General features: G+C 43.9%; 3 protein-coding genes and 1 long non-coding RNA gene across 7 annotated transcripts; 3 read left to right on the top strand and 1 right to left on the bottom strand.

The window, feature by feature from the left end:
• The first annotated feature begins 1142 nt into the window (after positions 1–1142).
• LOC125551017 (protein ZINC INDUCED FACILITATOR-LIKE 1-like) lies at positions 1143–8747 on the top strand. Of its 3 annotated transcripts, none has more exons than XM_048714164.1 (17): positions 1143–1388; positions 3802–3842; positions 4031–4091; positions 4220–4322; positions 4448–4550; positions 4622–4675; positions 4760–4822; positions 4891–4940; positions 5019–5094; positions 5859–6059; positions 6660–6747; positions 7237–7322; positions 7410–7517; positions 7683–7727; positions 7812–7900; positions 8063–8106; positions 8226–8747. In XM_048714164.1, exons 1-17 carry the CDS (start codon positions 1199–1201, stop codon positions 8327–8329), a joined length of 1506 nt encoding a protein of 501 aa, XP_048570121.1. In that variant the 5' UTR covers positions 1143–1198; the 3' UTR covers positions 8330–8747. The 3 variants fall into 3 exon arrangements, with proteins under 3 accessions (XP_048570121.1, XP_048570123.1, XP_048570122.1); XM_048714165.1 differs by lacking the exon at positions 1143–1388 and adding an exon at positions 2184–2626; XM_048714166.1 differs by lacking the exon at positions 4220–4322 and having other exon boundaries at positions 1240–1388.
• A 2110-nt stretch (positions 8748–10857) lies between these two features.
• LOC125551016 lies at positions 10858–20238 on the bottom strand. Of its 2 annotated transcripts, XR_007302158.1 has the most exons (4): positions 19868–20238; positions 19650–19751; positions 19366–19534; positions 10858–11200 (listed from the first exon to the last, which is right to left on the bottom strand). It is a non-coding gene; the product is annotated as an uncharacterized LOC125551016 (long non-coding RNA). The 2 variants fall into 2 exon arrangements; XR_007302157.1 differs by lacking the exon at positions 10858–11200 and having other exon boundaries at positions 19375–19534; positions 19650–19735.
• On the top strand, positions 13081–19095 carry LOC125551014 (protein ZINC INDUCED FACILITATOR-LIKE 1-like). The gene is made up of 17 exons (XM_048714162.1): positions 13081–13390; positions 13791–13831; positions 14547–14607; positions 14742–14844; positions 14938–15040; positions 15135–15188; positions 15276–15338; positions 15427–15476; positions 15556–15631; positions 16226–16402; positions 16479–16566; positions 17415–17500; positions 17586–17693; positions 17951–17995; positions 18077–18165; positions 18539–18582; positions 18733–19095. Exons 1-17 carry the CDS (start codon positions 13192–13194, stop codon positions 18834–18836), a joined length of 1491 nt encoding a protein of 496 aa, XP_048570119.1. The 5' UTR covers positions 13081–13191; the 3' UTR covers positions 18837–19095.
• A 97-nt stretch (positions 20239–20335) lies between the features above and the next one.
• LOC125551015 (protein HEAT STRESS TOLERANT DWD 1-like) lies at positions 20336–24643 on the top strand. The gene is made up of 13 exons (XM_048714163.1): positions 20336–20507; positions 20607–20669; positions 20861–20967; positions 21067–21145; positions 21831–22007; positions 22130–22228; positions 22462–22630; positions 22780–22883; positions 22973–23112; positions 23197–23269; positions 23824–23939; positions 24041–24158; positions 24285–24643. The coding sequence occupies exons 1-13, from the start codon at positions 20457–20459 to the stop codon at positions 24435–24437; spliced, it is 1449 nt and encodes a 482-aa protein (XP_048570120.1). The 5' UTR covers positions 20336–20456; the 3' UTR covers positions 24438–24643.
• Positions 24644–25954: the final 1311 nt, after the last annotated feature.

Raw genomic sequence — 25954 nt, 5'->3', positions numbered from 1 at the left:
AAAACGCAGAAACAGAGAGAGACAAAAAGACAGATCCAATCTCGAAGGGGCTCTCGCCCCTCCGCCGTCATGGAGGCCATGGACCAGAGGGGAAATCCTTCTCCCATCTAGGGAGAAGGTCAAGGAAGAAAAAGAAGAAGGGGGGCTCTCTCCCCCTCTCTCCCGGTGGCGCCGGAACGCCGCCGGGGCCATCATCGTCACCGCAATCTACACCAACACCTCCGTCATCTTCACCAACATCTTCATCACCTTCCCCCATCTATCTACAACGGTCCACTCTCCCGCAACCCGCTGACCATGGCCCTCCGCTCTCCTAGGTTTGGTTTCGGTTTGTAGGAAAAACGGCGGTGCAGACTGCTTCGTGGACCGATGGGGGATGACGTTGGATGGCCTGCAGGGTCCGGACAACTACGTCCGGTCGGATAGAGAAGTGCTATACACACGACGGTTTCTCACCCGATACATGCACGACACCGAGCCGTGTCCTTTGATCGAACACGAGAAGCAAATCTGACGATACATGACAACGTCGGGTTGGCATCGAGCACAGAACATCGTGTGTGAAGCAATTTTAGGTCGGATATGGACGGTTTGGGTTCCGCGTAGGAGACGCCCTTAGTTCCTGTAACGGTAGAATAAGTGAGTCTCCATGATGTTTGGTGCGGAGGTGTTTTGCTTCACCACGACAGAGAGTATACGTATAATGTAAGGTGACGTATATTACGTGTCCGTTGTGTGTTATGTAGTCATGTGGCCTATTGCATTGGGCTATGAACGATGATACCGGTTTGCGTGTATGTTTTGCTTCGCGTTCTTCCTTTGAGAGAGAGAGAGAGAGAGACAGTTGAGCGTACATGCACTGTATGTTTATGGTGTTCCGTTCCAAAAGGAGACGTGGCCGTGCTCCCTCCCTCGCACGTGCGGCAGGCAGGCAGGCATGTTTGTTTTGGTTTATACACTGGTCGATACCGATTTTGTTTCTGTCTTGGCCGTGACGGATCTGGTCGGCATCGGCATGGGCAATTGAAACTTGATTGCCACGGAAGCACAGCGAAATCAATTCTCACCCATCTCAAACACGTGCAGCATCATTGTTGGGTTCGCATCACTACATATAGCCATAGCTCCAACAACCTCCCTTCCCCAGTCCCCACCCCCCCCCCCCCCCCCCCCCCCTTCAGAGACCGCGGCCGTAAATATGGAGGAGCAAGGCCGCAATGGGCGGGCCGCGGCGGCAGAGTCGTCGGTGCCACTGCTGGAGAAGAAGGCGGACGGCGTGCTGTACGTGGAGGGCTGCCCCGGGTGCGCGGTGGACCGGCGGAAGGCGGCGAATCCGGGCATCCCCTACGGCACCTTCATCTACGTCTGGACCGTCACCCTCTGCACCGGTCAGTACTCCACAACCGTTCATCCCCGATCTCCGCCATGATATATTAATATTTTTTTGCGAGGGATTAGTTAATCAATTAATTGGTTGCGCAAATGCATCAACGCTTGGTCGACTGCTTGATTTGATTTGATTTGATTTGATTTGATTTGATTTAACTCTCCATGCATCACCGTCATACTACTACGAGGGAGGGAGCAGTACTCATGATCCGTCTGTCCTGTCTGGAGAAAGGCGCAAGTAGACAAAACAGGCACGCACCTGCACTGTCCCGATCACATGATCCCGTAGTACTAGTAGCGGACAAGTAACCCAAGCTTGAGATGAGAGCATCACTTGAATCAGAATCAAAGGCGGAAATGCAGGATGCTGCACTGCATAAGATTTGGGACAACCGGACAAGTAACCCATTCTTCTTCCGATTGATTGAATCAGCTGTTTCTGGACGACGACGTGCACGTCTTGGGCCACGAGATCCACGAGTTTTCCTTTTTCTTTTCTTCGGGGGAGTTATTATTATTTTCTGAGGCTGGCAAGGGAGGGGAGGGAGTTCCACGAGTTGGATTTCTCATCCTCTCGGCGTCCACGAGTTGGTTCCAGTTCCGTTTTTCTTTCATCCGAAAATCCAAGCAACCCCCTTGCCGTAATAATTGTGCAACGGAAATTCCAGTCCCTCCCTCCACTTTGTTGTCATCTCTGACCGTCAGGGAGGGGACGCGAGGATGCGACACCGAAACGGACCTGCCTGCTTGGACCCTTCCTTCCTTCCTTGGCTTCCTTTCTTTTTCTCTATCTATTCGCGCCACGCGTGTGGCAAGCAAGCAAATTAAAGCGGGAATGGCATTGCCACGCCACGGACGGCAGCCGCTGCGTGCCCGATTTCGCTTTGCCCTTTCTCCATTCGGGTCTCCCCCCGGCCCGCGGAAAGGCGGCGGCATTGCGCTGATTGGCCTCTCGCTTCCCAATCCCACCTCCGCTCCTTTTATCTATCTATCTATCTATCTATCTATTGTGATTTGTGAGGGGTGGGGAGGGTTCCATTCCTTTGCCTTGCCTGCCTGCAAACAATGGCGGCGGCCAATGGGGAGGAGGAGGGGACTTCGCCGCTGCTGAGCAAGGAGGAGGAGCGCCGGTACCACCCGGGCTGCCCGGGCTGCGACCACGACCGGAGGAAGGAGCTCCGCACCGGGCTGCCGTACAAGGAATTCTCCTACGTTTGGATGATCTGTCTTACCACCGGTACGTACGCCCTCCTTTCGGCCCCTCAAACCTCAAGCCAGATTCTTCTTCTGGAGACAAACGAAAATGAAATCAGCGGAATTTTCTTGTTCGGTGAGGTCACTGTTGTGCAGTACCAGGATCATTGAATCGCTCCTATCGTTTTTTTGGGTCTGCATATCGCGCCGAGTGCTACCCCCAGCCCCCAGGCCTTCCAGATCATTGCTATCGGGTGGCACTTCAGACACAAGCCTTTAACGATCATGTCCTACCTGTTCCCCGCATGTCCACATCCGTAATCATGAATGGAGCTGTATGAGGAGGCATGAATTTTCCTCGCCCATTCTGCATCATTTCCTTTCTAATCATCTTACTCCACGGTTCCAGTATTACAACATATCACTTCCTGTCTCTTATTGTCATAGCAGCAGCAGTCTGAATTCAACCGCTTCAACTCAAAATAAGTGAACCTAGCTCACTTGGTTGGGGAAGTGGATGTATAATACCACCACCTAGGTTCAACTCCTTGTGGACACGCGTTTTGTTTCCTGTTTCTGCTGCCGGGGCCTCCCTAAAACAAGCCCTGAACTTATGGGCTGATTTATTTGTGGTGCAAATTTTGTTGTTCGATTACAAAAGCACCCGACCTCATGGGCTAGTTGTTTCACTGCTTGTGTTTTTCATTACTACCATTTCGTTCTACCTGAACTCATGTGCTGAAAGTGAATAGATTCTTGTATGAAGCTGGACTATGTAAATTCCGTTTACGTGATATTTATTTGTGAAGATTCACATCACTCAATTCCCTGTGTCAAACAATCATTGTTTACCCAACCTGAAATTACCCATGTTTTTTAGATCACTGTAATTGAGCAGCAGTTCAGGCATAATCTTCTTTTTTAGTACTCCTGCTCTTGCCTACGTGAGTTAGTAGTGTTTAGAGTTTGTTTTTGAGAAGGTTTGGACAAATTTAATTGAGTAATATGAAATGTCTACGAAGTGGCTCCAAGTTGGCATTGTAACCTAATAAATATTTACATCAGCACTTCTGGATCTACAAAATTGTCAAAACATGAATGAAGATTGTTATTAATGTTGTCATGTACCTCGTATCGTCATAAAATTGTTCCTTTTCATGAACATTTCCCATTTCATAATGCAATTGTTCTAATATTTCCTCTGATCTTTCTGTCCAGCTTTACCAATATCGTCACTGTTCCCCTTCTTGTATTTCATGGTATGTATATCCGTTTCTCTTTTTTTCTAATTATTCAGGACACGTAGTTAGATACTTATATGAACAAAATATAAATGTTTTTTTAATATTTCAATCTTCGTCAGTTATCTTTTCATATCCGTGCATACGTCTATCTCTGAAGTATCTGTTGATAATGAGTCTTCATATTATCTCCTTCTCCTTTACAGATAAGAGATTTGCATATTGCAAAAAGAACAGAAGATATTGGGTTCTATGCTGGGTTTGTAGGTGAGTTCCGTATTAAATGTTGATTTGAAACTGAGATGGTTGAGTACTTTGAGTTTGATGCTTATACCAATGGTGAACACTTTGTGATTGTCTGATGTGATTTTTTCTGTATTTACTGGATTTTTTAGGTGCTTCTTTTATGTTTGGTAGATGTTTGACTTCAACTCTTTGGGGAATAGCAGCAGATCGTATTGGGAGGAAGCCTGTTGTTATGTTTGGCATTCTCTCTGTGTTAGTAACTGTTTGCCTCTTCTTTACATAACACCAGTGCATATTAGTGTGGCTGTACTTACTACTGTATTTCAACCTCTTCTATTTTATCAGGTGACTCAACTTAACTCACGTTAATTTCACAGGGTAATATTTAATACTTTGTTTGGGCTTAGCGTCACATATTGGATGGCAATAGCTACAAGGTTTCTCCTTGGCGCTTTAAATGGCTTACTTGGACCAATGAAGGTATGGCGAACTTGAAAGCTTATTTTTGTTAGATTGTGTATACCTGATGAATTTGTCCCTGACTTCTGCAGGCTTATGCTATTGAAGTTTGCCGACCTGAACATGAACCTTTAGCACTATCACTTGTAAGATAAACACGCCTACCGATGCACTACAAGTTCTCCTCTTTAAGTGATTTTAATTTTTACATCACTTTCATGTGATTTTAGGTCAGCACGGCGTGGGGAATAGGTCTCATCATTGGTCCTGCTCTTGGAGGCTACCTTGCGCTGGTAAGAAAAGAGATTTCTCAACTTTATGCTATAGTCGGCCTATGCTAACCTTGTTCCTTCGATGGCAGCCTGCAGAAAAATACCCAAATATATTTTCGCCTGACTCATTATTTGGAAGGTATGTGTTATCCAAATAGAGTATCCTAGATAACTCCTCTGTATTACATAATACTTACCTTCGATGGAAACTTGCCAGGTTCCCGTACTTCTTACCATGCTTATGCACATCAGTCTTTGCTGCCATTGTTCTGATAAGCTGCATATGGATGCCGGTATGTGATATTTCAATGGTGTTAGTTTCCTTGATTATGCAACCAGTCTAATTGCCAGTTCATAATTACATTTTTCTACCTATATTTTGCTATTCTGTATGTCCTGTGGGGAACCATATGACATTGGCATGAACAGAAACTTCCTAGATCCATAAATATGCCTGGCTGAACCTTGGCACTTCACAACTTCTCTGTGTAATCTTAGAACCAAACGTTCCACTTCAGAATACTGTTCAGAGTTCATGCATAATTAACCTTAAAATTAGATAGCTCAGGCAGTGGCGGAGCGTGAACCAAATTTTAGGGGGTGCCAAATGAGTGTATACCATAGAAAAAGATATGGTGATCAGAGACGCCGGAGAATTAGTAGATTGATTAACAGAAATACAAGCTTATTTGGCAAAAAAATATCTAGGAAGGGGTGGCCAGGGCCCGGATTTGTCCCGCCAACGCTCCGCTGCTGAGCTCAGGTATACTGTTCAGAGTTAAATAAATACCCCCCTTGTGAAAACGTCTTATATTGTGGGATGGAGGGAGTACATGCTTCGGAAGTTTAGATACAGTCTTTTTTTTGCACAGCTGAAATGCCTTTTTACTTTATTATCTTCAAGTAACTGGCGGCATGAGTAAAAAGAATTAAAATGAAATACTGGGAAAACAAATTGTGTTTAAATTATTCTGTCCTCGTTGATCGACCGTTTATTTTTGTTGGAAGAGTTAGTTCTTCCTCCTTCTATTATTAAATATCTCTAAATGCATCTCAGGAGACGTTACACAAGCATAAAGTCAGTGATGATGGAAATCAAAGTGTTGAAGCTTTGGAGGCCCATCTGATTGATCCAAAAGAGGAGGTTGGACAAAGTAATATTTCGAATACCAAGAAGAGCTTATTCAAGAATTGGCCATTGATGTCATCTATAATTGTTTATTGCATCTTCTCCTTCCACGACATGGCTTATACAGAGGTATTAATTTTCTATTTGTAGGTTATGGCATCAAGTATTCCAGAAAAAAAGCGATGGCTAATTGTACCCAATACTCTTACGGCGAATGGCAAAATGAAAAATAGTTATTAAGAGTAGGAATAGCGAACCTGCTTATTCATAGATAAGAATAGACCTGTTGATCTGGGAAGGTGCTCGCTATGGTATACCCGTTGTATGGGCAGATTCTAGAACTGTGAATATCAATTTTGAGCACTGAGCTAAGCTCTAGAACCATTTTGTTTGACATAAAAAGTGATTTGTCGCGCAAAAACAGATTTTAGAATCAAGAGTTCTGCTTAGAGTAGAGAATATTTGATAACTAGTAATGGTGATCTGGATCAGGAGTTCAGCTTAGAGTAGAGACTAGAGAAGGATAACTGGTAATGGCGATCACTAGAGCAAACTTTGTGGAGAGTTGCTCCAATTCATAAATTGGCTCTACTTTCTGTGTTAGCATATGACTTATATTTGTCGTATTTATCGTATATTTGGTGACAGACAAGTTTCTATGGATTTCTGGTAGCTAATACAATACATGTTTAATATAAACTTTAACTTGTTTTTTTAAATAAACTTCAGGTGTTCTCTCTATGGGCTGAAAGTGAGAGGAAGTATGGTGGACTGAGTTTATCATCTGAAGATGTAGGTCAAACACTTGCAATTACAGGTACCTTTTTGTATGTGTTTTTGCCAGTGTTATTTTATTTTTTAGTGGGAACTGGGGGGGGGGGGAGCACAAAATGATCAGAAGTCTGGAATACTGCATGCCTGCATCCTCATTTGTACTTTATGTCTTTGCTCGCACAACTCATGGATCAACACAATTTGGAAAACCCAGTTTGAATACCCCTAATCCTCTGTGTCCAAATATTCCAACAGCTCAAAGTAGCTGCCAGATTTTCTAGGCAGGCATGCAGTATTCCAGACTTTTGATGTTGGTTCCCTTTGTGAAGCACATATCGTGTGTTGATTAACTTGAGCTGGTTGGGATTTGTAGACTCGAAAACAATTGTTAGCCATAGCCAACATACCCCAGAAGCTGAATAAACTCTGCCAATGATGTCCTTAATCCACTTCCATTGTTTGCAGTTCTTTCGTATTTCGTACACTAGTATTTGTGATAACAACAGACAGTATTCTACCTTCTCAATTTCAGGTGCCAGTCTTCTTGTGTATCAACTATTTATGTACCCATCCATCATTAAAGTTCTTGGACCTATCAAATCTTCTCAGATCGCAGCTGTGCGTGAAAGCTGCTATCCTATTGTTTAATTGCTGAAGTTATTCCGTTCTGTCTGCATGTCTGAACTATTGTGATTGACCTTGCAGGTTCTGTGCATACCTATTCTCTTTGCCTACCCCTATATGACGTACCTGTCAGGACCTGGATTATCGATCGTACTGAATATTGCATCAGTCATAAAAAATAATCTTGGTGTGAGTATTTTTTTTTTAGTTCCATTTTAGAATCCTTGTTACCTAAAGTTTGAAGATTGACCTAGTACATAAATCATGGATGACAACTATGTTACTTTCTAAAATCAGCAGTAGTGTTTTGCCACCACTTAGGAGTTATAGTTTTCTATTTTAATGTTTTATCAGGTTACCATCATCACAGGCACTTTCATCCTTCAAAACAATGCAGTGGTATGTAACCCATAAGTCCATCTCAATGTTAATGTGTTTTATAATAGATCTCGAGTGACTGATGAGCATGTAACGTACTAACAGCCTCAGAACCAAAGAGGAGCAGCAAATGGATTAGCCATGACTGGAATGTCCTTTTTCAAGGCAGTTGCCCCTGCAGGTGCTGGCATTGTGTAAGTATATATACTCCGCTCCTCATAGCTTCTGCAAAAATATTTCATGCGTTACAAGTAAAAACAACTTTAATAGCTCGCACAGCTACTTTGGCAACCACAGTCCATCTAAATGAAATGCTCTTGAAGCTCAGAAGTTGACACGATTTTTCACAAATGCAGGTTCTCGTGGGCGCAGAAACGCCAGCATGCTTTCTTCTTTCCAGGTAAACTTTGTTATCCTTTTCTAAGGAAACTCCTTATTTGATGTCCCAGTTCAGCTAGCTGAGACGTGTTGTGAGTTTCTTGCTGCTGTATAATTGGTCTCCACATTCCACTGATGCAGGTGATCAGATGGTGTTCTTTCTGCTGAACATCATCGAGCTCCTTGGACTTGTCCTCACATTCAGACCCTTCCTGGCCGTGCCAGAGCAGTATGAAAGAAACTAGCCTTTATTATTATAGAATTTTTTTGGATTATTAATGAGACGATGACGAATCATGCGGCCCGGCAGCCGCGAGGAGAAGGGCTCAAGGGCGCCCTTGCACCAGGATAAGAGGTGATTACCTGTGCTTGTGTGTAACATATAGTATGTTGTAGCAGCATCTCAGAGTGGAGGTGGTGCACACACACACACACACACACACATATATATATATATATATATATATATATATATATATATATATATACATGTTGTCTGGTATATAGATGGTGGTGGCCAGTCAAGTTGGTTGTTTGCCATTAGTTAGGAAGCAGCAACATTTGTAAAACCAGTGTACAATGCAAGACACTGTACTGGCTGGGAAGAAATAATCTGGTGGAAATTGATGGCATTGGCATAGTCAGTTGTCCAGTTTGTCCTCAGATAAGATGCTTTGGTTTCTTTGGTCCATCGCGGGTCGGAGTGAAACTTGTGCCACCTTTATGTCCACGGGGTTGGCCATTGATATGTACGAAGTTAAGTTTAGTGAGCTTACGCACATATTGGCTGCTAGCTACCTGATGATGGTGAATGAAACAAAACGCAGGCACGTCAGCTAAGCTAGCAGGGTTGGCACTGCATGCATACGCAGCAGCAGGCGATGAAACTCTAGTCTAGACTAATCCATTAAGCATGCATGGTAAGCTTCTTTTTTTTGCGAGATGCATGCATGGTAAGCTAGCTAGCTACTCTTGCCGGCAGCCGGCCGGTCGGCCAACGACACGGATACTATTATGTGCGTATGTATCCATCGAAGATGGTAGTGGATTACGATGGTTGAAAAGGATGGAGTATATATTGATCGGAGATCGTAGATACGGAGTACATAGTTTGGGGTGGCAATGTTCACGCTGCCTGTCCGGAGTATGAGAAAACAAAACACATGCATGCAATGCAACGGCGCCTCAAATCAAACTACTAGTTTGATTTGACCTCTGTCTGTTTCTGACCCTATGCATCAGCGCTGACGTACCTCAATGGTTGGTCACGACGGCACGCACGTTTAGCCGCCCATCTGTCCTAGCGAGCTCCTATTCTCGGAAAAAGAAAAGAACAAACACTGGCTTAAATCTGGTCCATGTGAAGCTCCACATACGTACGTACGTACGTCAATTAACTAATCGCGGCCTAGGTGTCCAAAAAAGAACTAATTGCGACCTATACGTACGTAGGTGATGCATGCACTTTGTCGTCGGGCTTGGTACGTACGTGTATGCTACCAGTACCAGAAGAGCGTAAACCAATCTACTTTTGGCCAGATGGACCGCTAATTGTCATGCTAAATGAGGACGTGGAGGGTGTTCAACCAAGGCAGTTAACGAGATCTGACCATATATATATAGAACTGGCCTCCGTCCAATCAAAGAGATTAATCATAACTAAAGTTGAGGTTTGCTAATCAGAGCTGCGAACCAAACTATATCCATCGCTCACAACTCGGGGTTGCGTCAAAGTTTTCCTATTTTCCTCTCGTCCCTGGCGGCGGCTAGTCGCCAGGGGAGGCCGATCTTCCAATGCCGCTCTCCGGCGGCTTCCCTTCGCCGGCGACATCGGTTGTTGATGGTGAAAGGGGTCATCGGATTCACGCGTGTGGATCGCTTTTACTTTTGCAGTCTAGATTTTTAGATTGTTCATCGTCTTTACTTCGGCGGCGACGATGACAATGTTGAATAAAGATTCTGAATTTGAAAAACAGTCTGTTCAAGTAAGGATGGCGTGGCGGCGGCAGCATCCTCGTGGTGGACCTGTGTCCTCGGGCTCCGCCGTTGTGACGGCGTTTGCTCCAGCGTCGGCGCGGAGCTTGGGAGATAGTTCAGGAGCGGATGCAGATTGTGGGTTGCATCGACGACATCTGAAAGACGGAGCATGTGATGGGCTCGTGGTTCGTGGATGGCAGATATGGTTTCCTTCTTCGACGTTTTAATCGTGGTGGGATGCCAGATCTGAAGTTCGATGTCGTGTCCGGGGTGTTGCCTCGGTCTGATTCGTTCAACGGTAAGGGCTTCACTTTTGATGAGCCACCTTAGAGGTCCGTAAAGCTGCATATCAGTGATGAAGCCGCGTCGAGCTCGGGTGAGGAGGTGATTCGTCATTCTTTTCTTCGATGGCTGCTGTGGTGCCGGAGGCAGGTGACGGGCGTTGGTGTCAAGCTTAGAGATGTTCTGATATCTTTTTTGTGTTGTCATGTCGGTGTTTACGTGACTTGTATTTTGTTCTATGAATAAGACACGTGTTACAATGTAAAAAAAAATGAGCTGCGAACTAAACAAGCTCCTCATACATGAAAAAAAATTTAGCTGGCTCGTAACGTGCAGGTGGAGCCAGGAAAGAGGAAAGGAATCGCCCGCAGGAGGAAACGGATATACTCCTACCTCCAGCTCCAGCCAAACAACACGCCTCCTACATGCAACTTTTTTCGTCGGTCCTACCGGGTATACATAGAGAATTGTTATTACGCAAAAAAAAACAAAAAAAACATAGAGAATTGTTACTTTCTAGGTGTTCGTAGGCTAACCTGGTTACCACCGAAAAAGGATTTCGCTTCGCTTTATAAATAAAGCAAACTGCCAGAGCACACATACATGAACTAGTTCAGCACACACACATTCAAGTCAAACAACAAGAAATACAAAGGTTCTGCTGAGGGCACAGCTCAACAAGCCCAAAAAACAATAAAGAAAAAGAGGCCGTAGCCGGAGAGCAAGCCAGGCGTCTAATCTGGCTCCGGGGGCGGCGGAGGAGGCGGCGGCGATAGGCGGACTGCCATCGAGCGCAGGTCGGCGATGAAGGCGGAGATGGCGTCCCGGTCCTGAGGGCGGCTAAGAGGCCACCAGAGCTGCAAGTAACCAGACAATTTGAAGAGAGCGTCAGTGGCCCGGCGAAGAGGGGTGCGCTGAATCACGAGCTTATTGCGGATCGTCCACAGGGTCCACACGAGGGCCTCGATCTCAAGCCACCTAATGTGACGAGAGGGCGGGGGGAGGGGGGGAGGTCAGGAACTCGGCGTAGAGGTCGGGGAAGTTGGTGTGGCACCAAACACCTCTCTCGAAAACAGCCCCACACAAATTGGGCAGACATGCAGGAAAAGAAGATGTGATTCGAGTCTTCTGGGGTGCCACACAGCGGGCAGATGCCGGAGCCCGGGCGGCATTTCGTTTGCGTACCTCCACCCCAAATGGAAGCCGTCCGTAAATCCATTGCCACATGAATATCCGGATTTTCAGTGGTAGGCGGATGGACCACACTGCCGCAAGGGGCGGAGGGGCGGAGGAGGGGGCAATGGCCCGGTAGAGGGACTTGGTGGAGAATTGACCCGAAGGCTCAAGACGCCACCGCATCTCATCCGGGCCAGCGTCCACTATCGGCTCGTGGAGAGCTACGCAATCAAGCAGCTCCTGCCAAGCGGCGGCTTCCGGAGGCACAAATGGCCTTCGGAAAGCAAGGCGCCCTAGGTCAATAAGGGCCCTCTCAACTGAGATCAGGGGGACGACGGCGATGGAGAAGAGGTCGGGGAAGCAAGTCGCGAAGGAGGAGTCTCCCGCCCAACGGTCAAACCAGAACAACGTCACGGCACCCAATCCGACACCGATGGAGCTTCCAATGCGGAGGACGGGGAGCAGTTGGATGACCGACTGCCAAAACTGGGAGCCCCCGGACCGTTGACAGAAGGCCAGGGGTTGTCCGCACAGATACTTGTTCCGGATGATGTCTAACCAGAGGCCACCGTGCCCTTGCGAAATACGCCAGAGCCTACGGGAGAGGAGGGTAATATTCATGCGTTTAGAGCACATGATATCGAGGCCTCCTTGATCACGGGGCTTGCAGATGTCTGGCCAGCTAACCATATGGTACTTCTGTTTATTGTTATCGCCAGCCCAATAGAAGCGAGATTGAACTTTGGCGATCTCGTGGTGAAGAGTCTCATGAAGGCTATAGAAGCTCATTAAGAACAAGAGGCTGGAAAAGGAGGAGTTGATGAAAATCGTCCGAGCCGCCTTCGACAGCCACCTACCCTGCCAAGTTCGATGCGCGTTTGTAGCTTGGCCACAGTAGGGCGCAAGTCCGCAACGGTAAGACGAGAGTCACTAATAGGCGTCCCCAAGTAAGTCGTGGGGAAGGAGCCCAGGCGGCAGTTGAGGCGATTGGCAATGTCGAGGGCCTCTGTCGGGGAGTAACCTGTTACCATCACATCACTCTTGTCGAAGTTGATCTTGAGGCCAGACATTTGTTGGAAGCAGAGGAGGAAGAACTTCAGGTTAGCGATGTCTGCATCCAAGCCTTCAACCATGATGATGGTGTCGTCGGCGTATTGGAGCATGAAAATCCCAAAGCCACCGGCCAGATGAGGGGTGATCCCATGAAAAAACCTGATCAGATCAACAATCCACAAACTACAACGGTAACCATATCTGCACCAACAATCTCATGACATCACATGAATGATGAGGGTCTTCATACTACTACATACTCCCTCCGTTTCATAGTGTAAGACTAGTGTCTTAGAATATTGCAAGTGCATTATTTGTTATGTTACTTTATTGACCACTCGATCCATCGTGTCAGCCTAGCAAGACTGACAGGCAGCGCGCTGAGAACAAATCTCATCTCACCCAAAAGCAGCAAGCTTTATGCTGCCCATGGCGACAGAGACGCACTGCTATCTAGCTGCACTTGCACCGCATCGCATTGCACTGCATGCACGGCTTCGGCTTGGCTACCTATATAACATCATCACAACATACATATCTAGTGTCTTGTACTCTGAAGGTACTGGCGGTGCAGTCAGTCAATCAATTAAGTTAATTTATTAGCACTAGCGTGGCAGCAATGGGCGACACTACCAGGAACCGGACATTCCCGCATGGTAACGACAATGACGACGCGACGGCGCCGCCCTCACCCTCGCCGCCAGAGACGGTGTACTACGAGGGGTGCCCCGGGTGCGCCATGGAGCGTAAGAAGGAGAACAACACGGGCACACCTTACAAGGAGTTCTTCTACGTCGGGGTCACCACCCTCGCCTCGGGTACTCTACATAGTCGCTCTACCCTAAGTATTAGATTCACTCGTTTCAGCGGCAGTTAATTTAGGGAGTATTATATATGTTTTGCTCTGCATCTCACCTTGCAGATGTATTCTTTTACTGTACATACTGTTTTTTTAACATAAATATTTTATTAACTTAGGAACATTTTACTGTAAAACACTTTTGAAAAGGACGATCATAGCTTTTTTCACATTCTAGATATAGGAAAGATCTGTATACAGTCATTAAACAGTGTATGATAAATAGCATTACTAGTAGGGATATGGAATTTGACGATGTAGCTTTTTTTTTTGCTGATGGTGAGCTCACACGTACTGTATTAGTCATGATAGGCCATGTTTCTTGCAATATATTGACAATATCTTCTTTAAACTTGCAGCTCTACCGATATCATCACTGTTCCCATTCTTGTACTTCATGGTACGTATGTTAACGATCTCACTTCAATTGATTTAATTTAATTGGTACTGCCATATGTCCTTCGCCTGACCCAACTAATTAAAAAATTACGGCCTCAGTTTGCTGAATTTTACTGTTAATGCCGTATTTATTCACACGGATTTTTTTGCGGGTTATTCACACGGAAATTTACTAGAAAGAAATGGCAATCAATATATCCTATATATAAAAATATCTTAGCATAAACATTTCTGACTCATGACACCACCATAGTTGTAACCATTATTAGTCACCGTGGCTCTGACCACTTCACTCTCATATAGGTCTCACTCAGCTCTGAAACATGGGGCATACTCATCAGCATTAATTCCCATAAACATAATCTTGACGTCTCTTAAGATGTAAAACGTCCAACCTGGCAATTGATCCACAGTGGATCACTCCATGGTAGACCTCATAAAAACAATGAACAGAGATACACTGCAAAAGAGATACAGCGTATTCATGCCTTCAGATGAGTCAGACAAGCACTATCTGATGATGCATGGCTTATTCGTATACCATTATCAACCATAAAACTCCGATGGGAGCAAATGATTGAGCTCTACAAACTGGTAACCGCCAAGATCGACACTCTCAAGGGTTTATTTAGTTCCCGGTTTAAAGAGTTGAGCAAATGCTGATAAAACATCACTCATTTTATTTCTTTACTCAGTTTGACCTTCCTTGACAACAGATACAAGATATGCATGTGGCAAAAAACGAACAAGATATCGGTGTGTATGCTGGTCTTCTTGGTAAGAATGCTAAAACTCATTGAATCAACAACATGTGACAGAGTTCCAGTACATTCCTGCAGTTCTTCTTCCAAACACTAACATATATACTCACCCAGATTAAGATATGGTATACTGATGTCGATGTCATATAGGTGCATCGTACATGGTCGGCAGATGTTTCGCCTCGCTCTTCTGGGGTGTGGTGGCAGATCGTATTGGGAGAAAACCTATCATTGCATTCTCCATGTTCTCAGTGTGAGCAAACTTTTCTGCTAGCTGTAACAAAATAAATATGCTAACTTTTACGTGGCAGCTAATTTATAAGCTCGGTAATCAATCCTCTTTCAGGGTCATCTTTAACACTCTATTTGGACTAAGTGTAAAGTACTGGATGGCGATTGCCACAAGAATGCTCCTTGGTTCTATGAATGGCATGCTTGCCCCAATAAAGGTATCCAAGTTTGCCCAATCTAGCATCAGTTATGTCATGGTAGCAACTAATACCATGGCATCAGTTATGTCATACTAATTGTTGACTTTTACAGGCCTATTCAGTTGAAGTTTGTCGACCTGAACATCATGCTCTAGGATTATCAGTTGTAAATGAACATATAACTCTTCTTTTTTACATGCATCACCATTACAATTTACCAGTTGCTCTAGTTGACTTTATTCATTGGGTACAGGTAAGCACGGGCTGGGGCATAGGTCTTGTTGTCGGTCCAGCCATTGGAGGCTACTTAGCACAGGTACCTATCTGTTCAGAAATGCCCATTTCCAAATATTAATAAATGTACTACCTATTCTAACACACTTGTTTTCTTACTTGCTTGTCAGCCTGCAAAGCAATATCCGAACCTATTTTCTGAGAAGTCGATTTTTGGGAGGTAAACTGTAGTGTAAATAAGCTTTTATTTAATTCTAATGAACCAACTTCATGAAACTAACACTATATGCATTTTTTAGGTTTCCCTATTTGTTGCCATGCCTTTTCATTTCACTGATCGCCTTTGCTGTCCTAATAAGCTGCATATGGCTACCGGTATGTGACATTCCCACTAATACTATGCCCTATGCTTTTCCTTTTCCATTAATAGCTTTGCCAGTATAATCTAATGGAATTTCTCTTATTGGTTAACTCTGAGACATCCATTCCTAGTCTTCAACTTGTAGAGGGTTCTTTTAAGTTTTGTAGTTATAATGTTTGGCACATTTTCAGCCCGAATTGATACCACGACTTCCATTACTATCCAGATCTGAGCCAATAACAGATAGGACACATGTATTTCCTAATCCCATGCATTGCCTGTTACTGAAAAGGCAGCATTTGTACTTCGGACCAAAACTGAAAAACTGAGAACTGCTGAACAGTTAGAGGACTTAATTGGGGTCTAACATCATGCGGGAAATAAATAATTATCCATAATATGTAAATATATATTGGTTTCTACATTAGGCGTAAATTTGGTTTTATTTTTTTAGAGAAAGGGATAAAATTAAAATTAAGACAAGCCAAAGGGCAAACAAATGTGTCAATTGTTGAGCCCCTGTAGTCCATTTGCAATTGGTCTCTAATCAGTTATTGCTTGGTTATCTAGATTTATTTTCTTAATACGTGACTGAACTTTGCTACCAGGAGACACTTCATATGCATAAAAACTTAGAAAGGGAAGTAGAAATGGTTAGTGATTCAAGAGCTGCTCCCCATAGAGAAGTTCCACATCCAGAGAAGAGTCTATACAAGAACTGGCCGTTGATGTCTTCTATAATTGCATATTGTGTTTTCACCCTTCATGATACAGCATACAGTGAGGTAACTACTATTCATGTTCCCCTTACAACATACAAACTAATGAATAAATAAGTAACATATATATTTTTTGCATCAGATATTTTCCTTGTGGGCTGTAAGTGAAAAAAAGTATGGCGGACTAAGCTTTTCATCTAAAGATGTTGGCCAAGTTCTTGCAGTTTCAGGTATAGGTTATAACCAGTGTATATAATCTTATTAAACATCTCTTACATATTAACATTTTAATTTATGCAGTTGATTTCAACTACAATGCTATAAAATGTGCACCACAATATTAAGATTGCCTCTAGGATGTTCATATTTATGGAACATTCATCCATGTAGTGGTGCACTTTGAAACCAGATATAATCAAAAGAAAAAAAATAGATCACTTTTGGCCCTAAAACTTTCAAACAGTCCAAAGGGAACCATAAGCTCACGAAACTATTCCCTTTTGGACAAACCACTGACTTCAATGCGGTTTTCGCTGATGCGGCATGAAATATTTTACCGATGTGATTGCCACATAGATATGAAGAGCAAGTTCAATAACAATGTGAGGTGAGGGACCGACGATGTGAAAGTATGACAGAGAGAGGAGAAGAGAGAAAAATAAATTGTTGGTACAAAATATTGGCCCAAGCCGCCTTTCCTTTTAAATTTCATTTTATTTTTATTTTTGAACTACAGTGCCACAGAGCCATATATGGGCTGTAGGAGTCCGTACGCATACAAATCATGTAGGTAACTGGAACCGCTCGAAAACCAGACAAGGGTTCATAAGTGAACTGTTTTGTAAGTTTCGGGTTCATTTCGGGCTGTTTGAAAGTTATAGGACCAAAATGCACTTGGGGCAAAGTTAAAGGCCCAAAATGTAGACTTCTTTCTAATCAAAACTAGTTCTAATACTACATGCCACCCATTCGGGAACATTGTGTCTCATTGTTATACTGGTTAAATTCTAGTAGTAACTATTTGTGGTGTATTATGATAATAAAGAACTTTGAGTATTAATTTCACATTTGATGTCAGGTGCTGGTCTTCTTTTGTATCAAATATTTGTTTATAGACACGTGCACAAATATCTTGGGTCTATCATTTCATCCCGTATTGCAGCTGTGAGTAACCGAGCTATTTCCCACAAAACTCACATTTCTTATACATATCCTCTTTTTTTTTAACAATTCCACATGTCCATTTCAGGCTCTATCCATACCACTTCTTGCTACTTACCCCTTCATGACACACCTATCAGGGACCAAACTCGGACTAGCCATTTATTTCGCTGCCGTTATAAAGGGTGCTTTTGCCGTAAGTGTCAACAATTCCATCTCGTTGTCTCAAACATGACTTTATTTCTTTCAAACAGAATACTATACATGCTGTATCAATTTTGAGCAATAGGGTTATACAGATTGAGAAATCCCATAAGGTTTACATTATAGTCCAGGATATATACAGAATTGACCATAATAGAAGAAATGCCAACATAGAAGTTATTTGCTTTTTTATACAGCACTATCATTCTTTCTAACATTACATTTTACATCTTTGAAAAATTTGATCAGACAACTATCTTAACGGGCACTTGTATTCTGCAAAACAGTGCTGTGGTAAGTATCAAGTCAATTTGTGTGACTTTTATACTCTCAATTGCTTCTCAAGTTAGCTAACTCAGTTTACTGAAACGACAGTCACAAAATCAAAGAGGTGCTGCAAATGGCATATCTACAACTGCAATGTCCCTCTTCAAGGCTATTGCTCCAGCAGGAGCAGGTGTTCTGTGAGTATCGCTGTGAACCATCCAAATCTTCTTTGAACACAATCAATATGCTAACATGTAAAAGTCGTATAGCATGTGAACCCTACTGAACCTTGATGGAGCTTCTCAAAGAACTAGTTCCTTTATCAGATTGGACATAAGACTGGACTCTAAAATTTAGTAACACATGGGCAATTAATACTAAGAATGATAAAGGCCAGAGCTGTGTCTGGTAAAAATAAATAAAGCCCAGAGCTAAATTAAAATCATATGGTCACTAGTAAGCCTACCAGCATCTTCTCTTATACTATTATTACTTGATATTAGGTTCATATGCACATAATGTATGCATATACCATCTATAACATATCATATTTGGAAATTTCAAATGTAGGTTCTCATGGGCCCAAAAGCGCCAACATGCTGCTTTCTTTCCAGGTATGTTTGATAATTTATGGGTTACATTCTTATTTCAGCAACAGCAGTTATTTGTTAAAAAAAAACTTGTCCCGTGCAGTACGCATGTAATTAATCACCATGGGCATGTGCAATTGCAAATAATAACATATGATCTATTTCTTCATGCAGGGGATCAAATGATATTCCTGATTTTGAATCTAGTCGAAGTAATTGGGCTTGTGCTGACCTTCAAGCCATTCCTAGCAGTTCCAAAGCAATATGATTTCAAGTAGCAGCTGGAACCCCCAAAGCAGTGGAACAATGGATGGTGTGAAAAGTTACGACCATGTTTTAGCTTGCAAAAAATGCGTAGAAGTCCCGATCCTCAATCCAGCCCCATGTTGTGCAGAGAGCCAGTGATTATACTTGTACAGTATTAAAATAAGGAAGACACTTAGTATGATATACTGAATATGCATCCTTAATGTAATACCCTGAACTGTGAGATACTGTGTAAACTTTTTTCCATACAGAGGACTATTTTACGACCCAGCATCATGTGCCCTTGTCTGTTGCGACCATTTTGCTTTCTCCCACTAAGCATAAATTGATCGTATTGTCCCTCCTAAGTAAATACGTGAAATCCAAACGCCACCTGCTCATCTTATTTTAACCGTGGCGCAGTTGTGATAATCATGCAAGAAACAAGAATTTTGCATAAGATTACCCAAGTAAACATCCTATGTGGTATGGAAATGGTAATCACCAAACAAGAATGAAGAAAAGTAGTGTTCTGCAAAACATTTAAGATGAAGAAAATACCATGAGTGACGGAGGCCTGCACAAATCATCCATGCTTAGCACGCCCATTCTGATCCTATCAATGCCCCTTTCCGCGAAAAGGAAACTACAACATTGTCTTGTCCATCAGCTCATCTGGAAGATGCCAAGCCTGGTCCAGGCATGACATCAGCAAAATTAAGTAGGAAAACTGCACAGGTAAGAGTTTATGGAAAATTAACAACGTTCAATCTTTCAATTAGTGAAGTATATCACCAACTATCATGTAAGAACCTCTGCAAAGGAGTAACTGGCAAACATCTGACCTCTGAAGTCTGAAACATAGCTCATGGAAGTTGAGAGCTCTATCATTCTGATCCTCTCTGGGCTTATAATCCAGGAATGACGCGCACTACCAATCATACAACCTCCCGATTGTTAAAGAAACCGATGAATATCAATACCATGAAGAAAGCGAGCACATCCAATTTTGTGTTCGATCTGAATTTGCCTTAAGTAGCAAGTAAAACAGAGACGACCCTACCTTGAGCTTCAGAATGCTAATAATTTTGAGCACCGAAATGTATTTCCACCACGCGGATTCACTCAGTGCAGAGCTTGCATGCCTGGGGGAGAGAGAGAAGCAAGAAAAATCCTCAGAGCTAACCAAGATTTAGTCTCAGAGGTGGTCACCACTGTAGGGTAAGCCGGAGGTAGGCGGAAGATGGCTGGGCTGGTAGTGGTAGGGAAGGTGCCGGGCGAGCAGGGGTGGGTTGGCGAAATAGCCGCGCCGTTCCTGTTGCAGCAGCAGGCGGGGGCGCAGATGGGAGATAGCGGCGAGCACTGCAACTCCGGCAATGTCGTCGGCGCGAGGTTACCACAAATGCGAGGAAGAAGCCCATGTTTCTGACGAGGCTTGCTTGACGGGCCGCGATAAATAAATATCCTCCTCAGAGCCCACGTGGGAGGCGGCCCGGCCCATCTAAGAGGGTGCTCCCGTCCGTCCTTCCTCAAAACCCTGGGGATGGAGCTGAGCGGTGCCGCCGCCAATTAATCTGCTCCTCCGTCTCCTCCAACTCCGACCACCTCCCCCTCCCCTCTCTCCGGCAGACCTCAGCCTTAGCGTCCTCCTGATGGGTCGCACAGTCAAGAAGGCCGGCAAGTCCAAGTCGAAGAAGGGCAAGGCACGCGATTCCGCAGCGGCTCATCTTATCTCCCTTTTTCTCACTATGATAAGCTCTCCCTAATTCTCGTGTTTTCTTGGGCGACGTTGGTCTGGTCAGGGAGCGAAGAAGGCTGATGCTTCATCGTCTGCTACCGCTGCGGTGGCTTCTGGTCCGGCAAAGGTGAGGGGGGCACTAATCTTTCGTTTCAATGCTATTTTATAATTCTTGGATTGGTTCGAGCGTATAGATGACTGCCGTGATTAGTTAGTTACTCCTATGATTAAATTGTTTCCTTCTGTTCTCATGCTAAGAATGATGTGGAAAACTGTATATATGGAATTACATATGTAAATGGTGGATTTTGTTGTTAGGTGTGGCAACCAGGTGTAGATGCACTGGAGGAGGGAGAGGAGCTCCAGTTTGATCCCGAGGCTTACAACTATCTCCGAGGATTTAGTATTGGCTGGCCTTGCTTGAGGTAAAACTATATTCTCCTTATCCGCAGGGAGGCATCCTTCGTGCTGTAATTTCAGACTAAGAAATTCTCTCTTCTCAACGATTTCACTTTGCTTTGTAGCTTTGATGTTGTGCAAGATCAACTTGGGCTTGTCCGATCAGAGTTCCCACACACATTATATGGCGTTGCTGGAACTCAGGTTGCGTCCCGTCTTCACCCTTGTAAAATTTGCACAGAAAGGGCTACTTCATGCTTTGTCTTACAGCAAAACTGAGATTGCAGTTCATTTCTGTTCTGCCACGTAGAGATGAGTTTTATGGTCTCAAATTTATTTGTAAGGGCATATTTGATTATCTTGTTTAACTGCTGGATTGCTGGTGCCTACTCATGTATACTTCTCGAGCATGTGTTAGGGTATTTACCGGTCTGCATCAGTTTCTTATTCTGCTATTTTAGATGGAACGTCATACAATTGCTAATGTTTAGTGCGGATGCTTGCTCCCATTTATAACAATCATGTTGCTTTGGTGCGTGTTTCATTGTTATTGGTGTTATTACAGCTTCAATATGTAAGGCTTGGCCAAGCTATGATTGCTTGCAACCGAGCTTGGCTTGGTATTGTTAAGCTTTAAGAATGAGACTCAACTAACAGGGATTTTTGTGCTCCAAGAAATAATGTTTATATTGGTGGAATGTCAAGTAATTAGTGCATTAAAAGAAAGTTTTGATACTTGTTTACCACTTACTACCTAAACTGCCAAACGTATCCCAAACGTCTTATATTTAGGAATGGAGGAGGTAGTATGTTTCATTTACGTTTCCAACAAATACGTTTCCACACAGTTTGCCTATCTAAATTAAGGGCTATGCTTCATCCTTTACAGGCTGAAAAGGCTCCATGGAATTATATTGGCGTTTTCAAGCTTTCCAACATAAACGGGAAGAAGCGAGAACCTATACCATCTTCAAAAGTTGATGCTGACAGTGATATGGATAGTGACAGCAGCAGTGATGAAGAAGAAGAGGAGGAAACTAATGAGGATACAAAGCCCATCCTACATGTATGTTTTTTCTCTAAATGCACAACTTCATATTTTTCGTTGACATCAATTATTTCACACTTTAGCTTTGCTGCATTGGTACAAACCTTCTGTTGCTAATAGGTCAATTTTGTACGTACCAGCTAAAAAAGGTGGCCCATGCGGGGTGTGTAAACAGGATACGCTCAATGACTCAACAACCACACATATGTGCTACATGGGGAGACACAGGTCATGTTCAGGTAATTCTTTTTGGCTCTCATTTCTCTTTATTTACTCCTGTGGTTGGCCCACTCAACATTTGGTTAATCTCTGCCGCATCTTCCCAGGAACAGATAGAATAATCTGTGCATAATATTTGTTAGGAATAAAGGGCTCCACACCCCAATTCCATCATTTACATATCATATTTCGTTCTTAGGAACTTGTAAGGAACATAATGTATTGAACTGACTACTTTGTGTGTAATATGCAGGTGTGGGACTTCAAATCCTTCCTTAACTCAGTAGCAGATTCAGGGCCAGTTGCACACAAAGAAGACGACATAATCCATAATCATGTACCTTTGAAAATATTCAATGGCCATAAAGATGAAGGATATGCAATTGATTGGAGTCCACTTGTTACTGGAAGACTTGTTTCTGGTATGTAATAGATCTATTACATGTTACAATGCTTTATCCTCAGATATGTTCTCTCGTGTTCTCTCTGTCATGTATTCATAGATCAGCGTTTTCATTTAATTTGGTATACATTCGTTGGCTTAGACCAGTTTAATGTTTTTTCCACACAGGTGATTGCAACAGTTGCATTCATCTCTGGGAACCATCTTCGAGCACTTGGGACGTAGATACAAAACCATTTGTTGGACACTCCGCAAGCGTTGAAGATCTACAGGCATGCCACTGAATGATGTGTCATATATATACTCCTATGTCCTCTGGATATGTTGATTATCTAAAAAATATTTGATTATATTCTTGCAGTGGAGTCCCACAGAAGGCGACGTATTTGCCTCTTGTTCAGTGGATGGAAAGATATGTATTTGGGATGTTAGGACAGAGAAGAAACCCTGTATGTCTATTAAGGCTCACAATGCTGATGTTAACGTTATCTCCTGGAATCGGTATATTTACTAGGTTTTTTTATTCATGAGCACTACTATTTCTTCTGTATACCGTTGTATTTATGTTGTGACCTCCATTATCAGGCTAGCTAGCTGTATGATAGCTTCAGGATGTGATGATGGCAGTTTCTCAATTCGTGATCTTAGATTTATCAAGGTACTTTCGTCTTGACAAAGTACATTTTTCTATGCTCGTCACTTGCATACTACCCACTTCAAAGGGGTGTTTTCCTCTGGTTTGTGTTTTTCTGATTTGTACTTTAGGCTTCCGTTTGCCTGCCTGCCTATGTACTCTATATTGAGAAAGATAAGTATTAGGTGATCTTAGATTTATCAAGGTACTTTCGTCTTCTAGTTGATGAAAATTTGGCATGTTATTGCTAGTAGAATTGTTAATTTGATACTCCCTCCGTCCCATAATGTAAGAGACATTTTTTGACATGTCGGAAAATGTCTTACATTATGGGACGGAGGGAGTATGTGTTGTTACATGTTATTTTGTTGCCGGTAGTATATATAGTGCACACTTCTGCCAAAATCACTGCAGTTACACTACCGCAATCAGTATGTTGCTTTGCCAATTTTGTTTAAAATATATTTTCCTACGTATGATATGAACTATTGTTTCTTTTCTTACAAGTATGCACAATTGCTTGAAAATGGTATGTTCACGTCAACTCTCTGTTCACTGTGCTTTCTGTGTATTGGCAGGATGACGGCGCAGTGGTAGCGCATTTCGAGTACCACAAGCACCCAATTACATCCGTGGAATGGAGTCCACATGAAGCATCAACTTTGGCTGTATCATCTGCTGATCATCAACTCACGTAGCTGTCCCTCCTATCATTTTGTTTTTGTTTTTGAAGTGCTGATATCCTATGACATGTCGAGTTCTCTTGCTGTAACATGCTGGTTTGTTTTTCTTCAGAATTTGGGATCTTTCATTGGAAAAAGACGCAGAAGAGGAAGCTGAATTCAGAGCAAAGATGAAAGAGCAGGCAAATGCTCCTGAAGATTTGCCCCCGCAACTTCTCTTTGTTCACCAGGTACTTGATCAAATTTCTCCTGAAGATGGCTTTAATTTCCATTCTTTTGCATGTGTTGCGGCCAAAGCCACATGTGTAAAGAGCCGTAAAGAAGCAAGTAGATGTGATGATTTTGTGAATGTGCAGGGCCAGAAAGATCTGAAAGAATTGCACTGGCACCCACAAATACCTGGAATGATCGTGTCGACTGCAGCGGATGGCTTCAACGTGCTGATGCCCAGCAACATAGACACAACCATAGCCGGGGCAGACAAACCTACTTTGGCACCACTTGGCTAATGCAAGGCTTATGAAATATCTGAATATCCTTCTAGGCTAAGGACAATACTGCGAGTATCTATCTGTTTTCAGTATCCTGTATTTTATGTTTCTCTGTTTTGTGAAGACGACCGTCTCAGTTTCATGTAATAGATAGTGGATAATTAGTCATCCTGGATGATACTCACCAAATTACCTGATCCATATGCTCTACTTTTGACACCCAAGAATTTAGCTGGATGAGCGCATATTTGAGCTTTGTTAGGGCAACTAAAACGTGATCACCAAATAGCCAGCAATTGTTCCGACCGGTTTGGACGTGCAAAATTCCATAAATCAGAACCAAAGCGGGGGAGGGTTTGGGGGAGTCTGGACCGCCTGTTAGAGCATCTCCGGCCAGGCCCTCAGGCGACTTTTTATGCGCCGGCGCGTTTTTAGGCCCGGCGATCGCAGGCCAAACCCGGTGCTTGGGGGCTTCGGCGCAAGGGAAAAACACGCCTGGCCCACACTGTCAGGCGAAGAGTCAAGCCAACCGCCAAGATTCGTCCCTCGCGCGCTTGGTCGCCACCCTGCTGATTCTGGTACCGTCCACTGCCCACCATCATTAGATAGGTCATTCCCCGTTGGAAAAGAGAGGAGGTTTCGTCGCGGCAGCCTCTCCACCACCGTTCGGGCGATTTTTTCGGCGTTTCGGCTGCGTAGGGCGGTGTACCGGCGGGTGTGCGCCCACCACACCCGCAAGGTGTTCGGCGATAGACTTGGACAACGAGGAGGCGCTCGCCGCGCTACTGGAGGAGGAAGCCGATGCCGACGTCCAGGAGGAGGAGCATCTCATGGTCCTCGCCACCCTCGCCGGCCTGCTCACGAGCAATGAAAGGCCGCGGCGAGGTGGCTCGGCGCCAGGGCGGGTGAAAGGAAAGAACCGGCATCGTCTGGAAGGCTACTGCATGCTCTACTCCGACTACTTCGCCAACGCTCCACTGCACGGTGACAAAGTATTTCGGCGCCGTTATCGGATGAGCCGAAAGCTTTTCCTCAGGATTGTGAATTCCATCTGGGAGTTCAACGGTTACTTCAAGTGCAAGAAGGATTGCACCGGCAAATTTGGATTCACCTCAATCCAGAAGTGCACGACATCGATGAGGATGCTTGCATACGGAGCTCCCAGTGATTCACTCGACGACTATGGGCGCATGGCCGAGTCCACGACCATTGAGTGTTTCTACAAGTTCTGCAAGGCAGTGGTGGTAGTGTTTGGACTGCAATACTTGCGAACACCCAATGCGGAAAACACTGTTCGGATCCTAGCACAGAATGCAGCAAGAGGATTTCCTGGGATGCTTGGAAGCATCGACTGCATGCATTGGAAATGGAAGAAGTGCCCATTTGCTTGGCAGGGGATGTACAAAGGCGCCAAAGGCGTTTGCAGTGTGATACTTGAGGCGGTGGCCACACAGGACCTCTGGATTTGGCACTCCTTCTTTGGTACGCCAGGAACTCACAATAACATCAACGTGCTGCAGTGCTCCCATGTCTTT

Source organism: Triticum urartu, chromosome 4 (assembly GCF_003073215.2).
Source record: "Triticum urartu cultivar G1812 chromosome 4, Tu2.1, whole genome shotgun sequence".
Classification (NCBI taxonomy): Eukaryota; Viridiplantae; Streptophyta; class Magnoliopsida; order Poales; family Poaceae; genus Triticum; species Triticum urartu.
Note: the sequence above shows the minus strand (reverse complement) of the source record. Positions and strands in the feature narration are given on the sequence as shown.

Coding starts and splice junctions, on each gene's coding strand:
- LOC125551017 (XM_048714164.1), top strand. CDS start 1,199: ATGGAGGAGCAAGGCCGCAATGGGCGGGCCGCGGCGGCAGAGTCGTCG. Junction 1,389..3,801: donor GACCGTCACCCTCTGCACCG/GTCAGTACTCCA, acceptor CTTTCTGTCCAG/CTTTACCAATATCGTCACTG. Junction 8,107..8,225: donor GCATGCTTTCTTCTTTCCAG/GTAAACTTTGTT, acceptor CCACTGATGCAG/GTGATCAGATGGTGTTCTTT.
- LOC125551014 (XM_048714162.1), top strand. CDS start 13,192: ATGGGCGACACTACCAGGAACCGGACATTCCCGCATGGTAACGACAAT. Junction 16,567..17,414: donor CCAAGTTCTTGCAGTTTCAG/GTATAGGTTATA, acceptor ATTTGATGTCAG/GTGCTGGTCTTCTTTTGTAT. Junction 17,694..17,950: donor TTATAAAGGGTGCTTTTGCC/GTAAGTGTCAAC, acceptor AAATTTGATCAG/ACAACTATCTTAACGGGCAC.
- LOC125551015 (XM_048714163.1), top strand. CDS start 20,457: ATGGGTCGCACAGTCAAGAAGGCCGGCAAGTCCAAGTCGAAGAAGGGC. Junction 20,508..20,606: donor CCAAGTCGAAGAAGGGCAAG/GCACGCGATTCC, acceptor TGGTCTGGTCAG/GGAGCGAAGAAGGCTGATGC. Junction 23,113..23,196: donor AACGTTATCTCCTGGAATCG/GTATATTTACTA, acceptor CTCCATTATCAG/GCTAGCTAGCTGTATGATAG.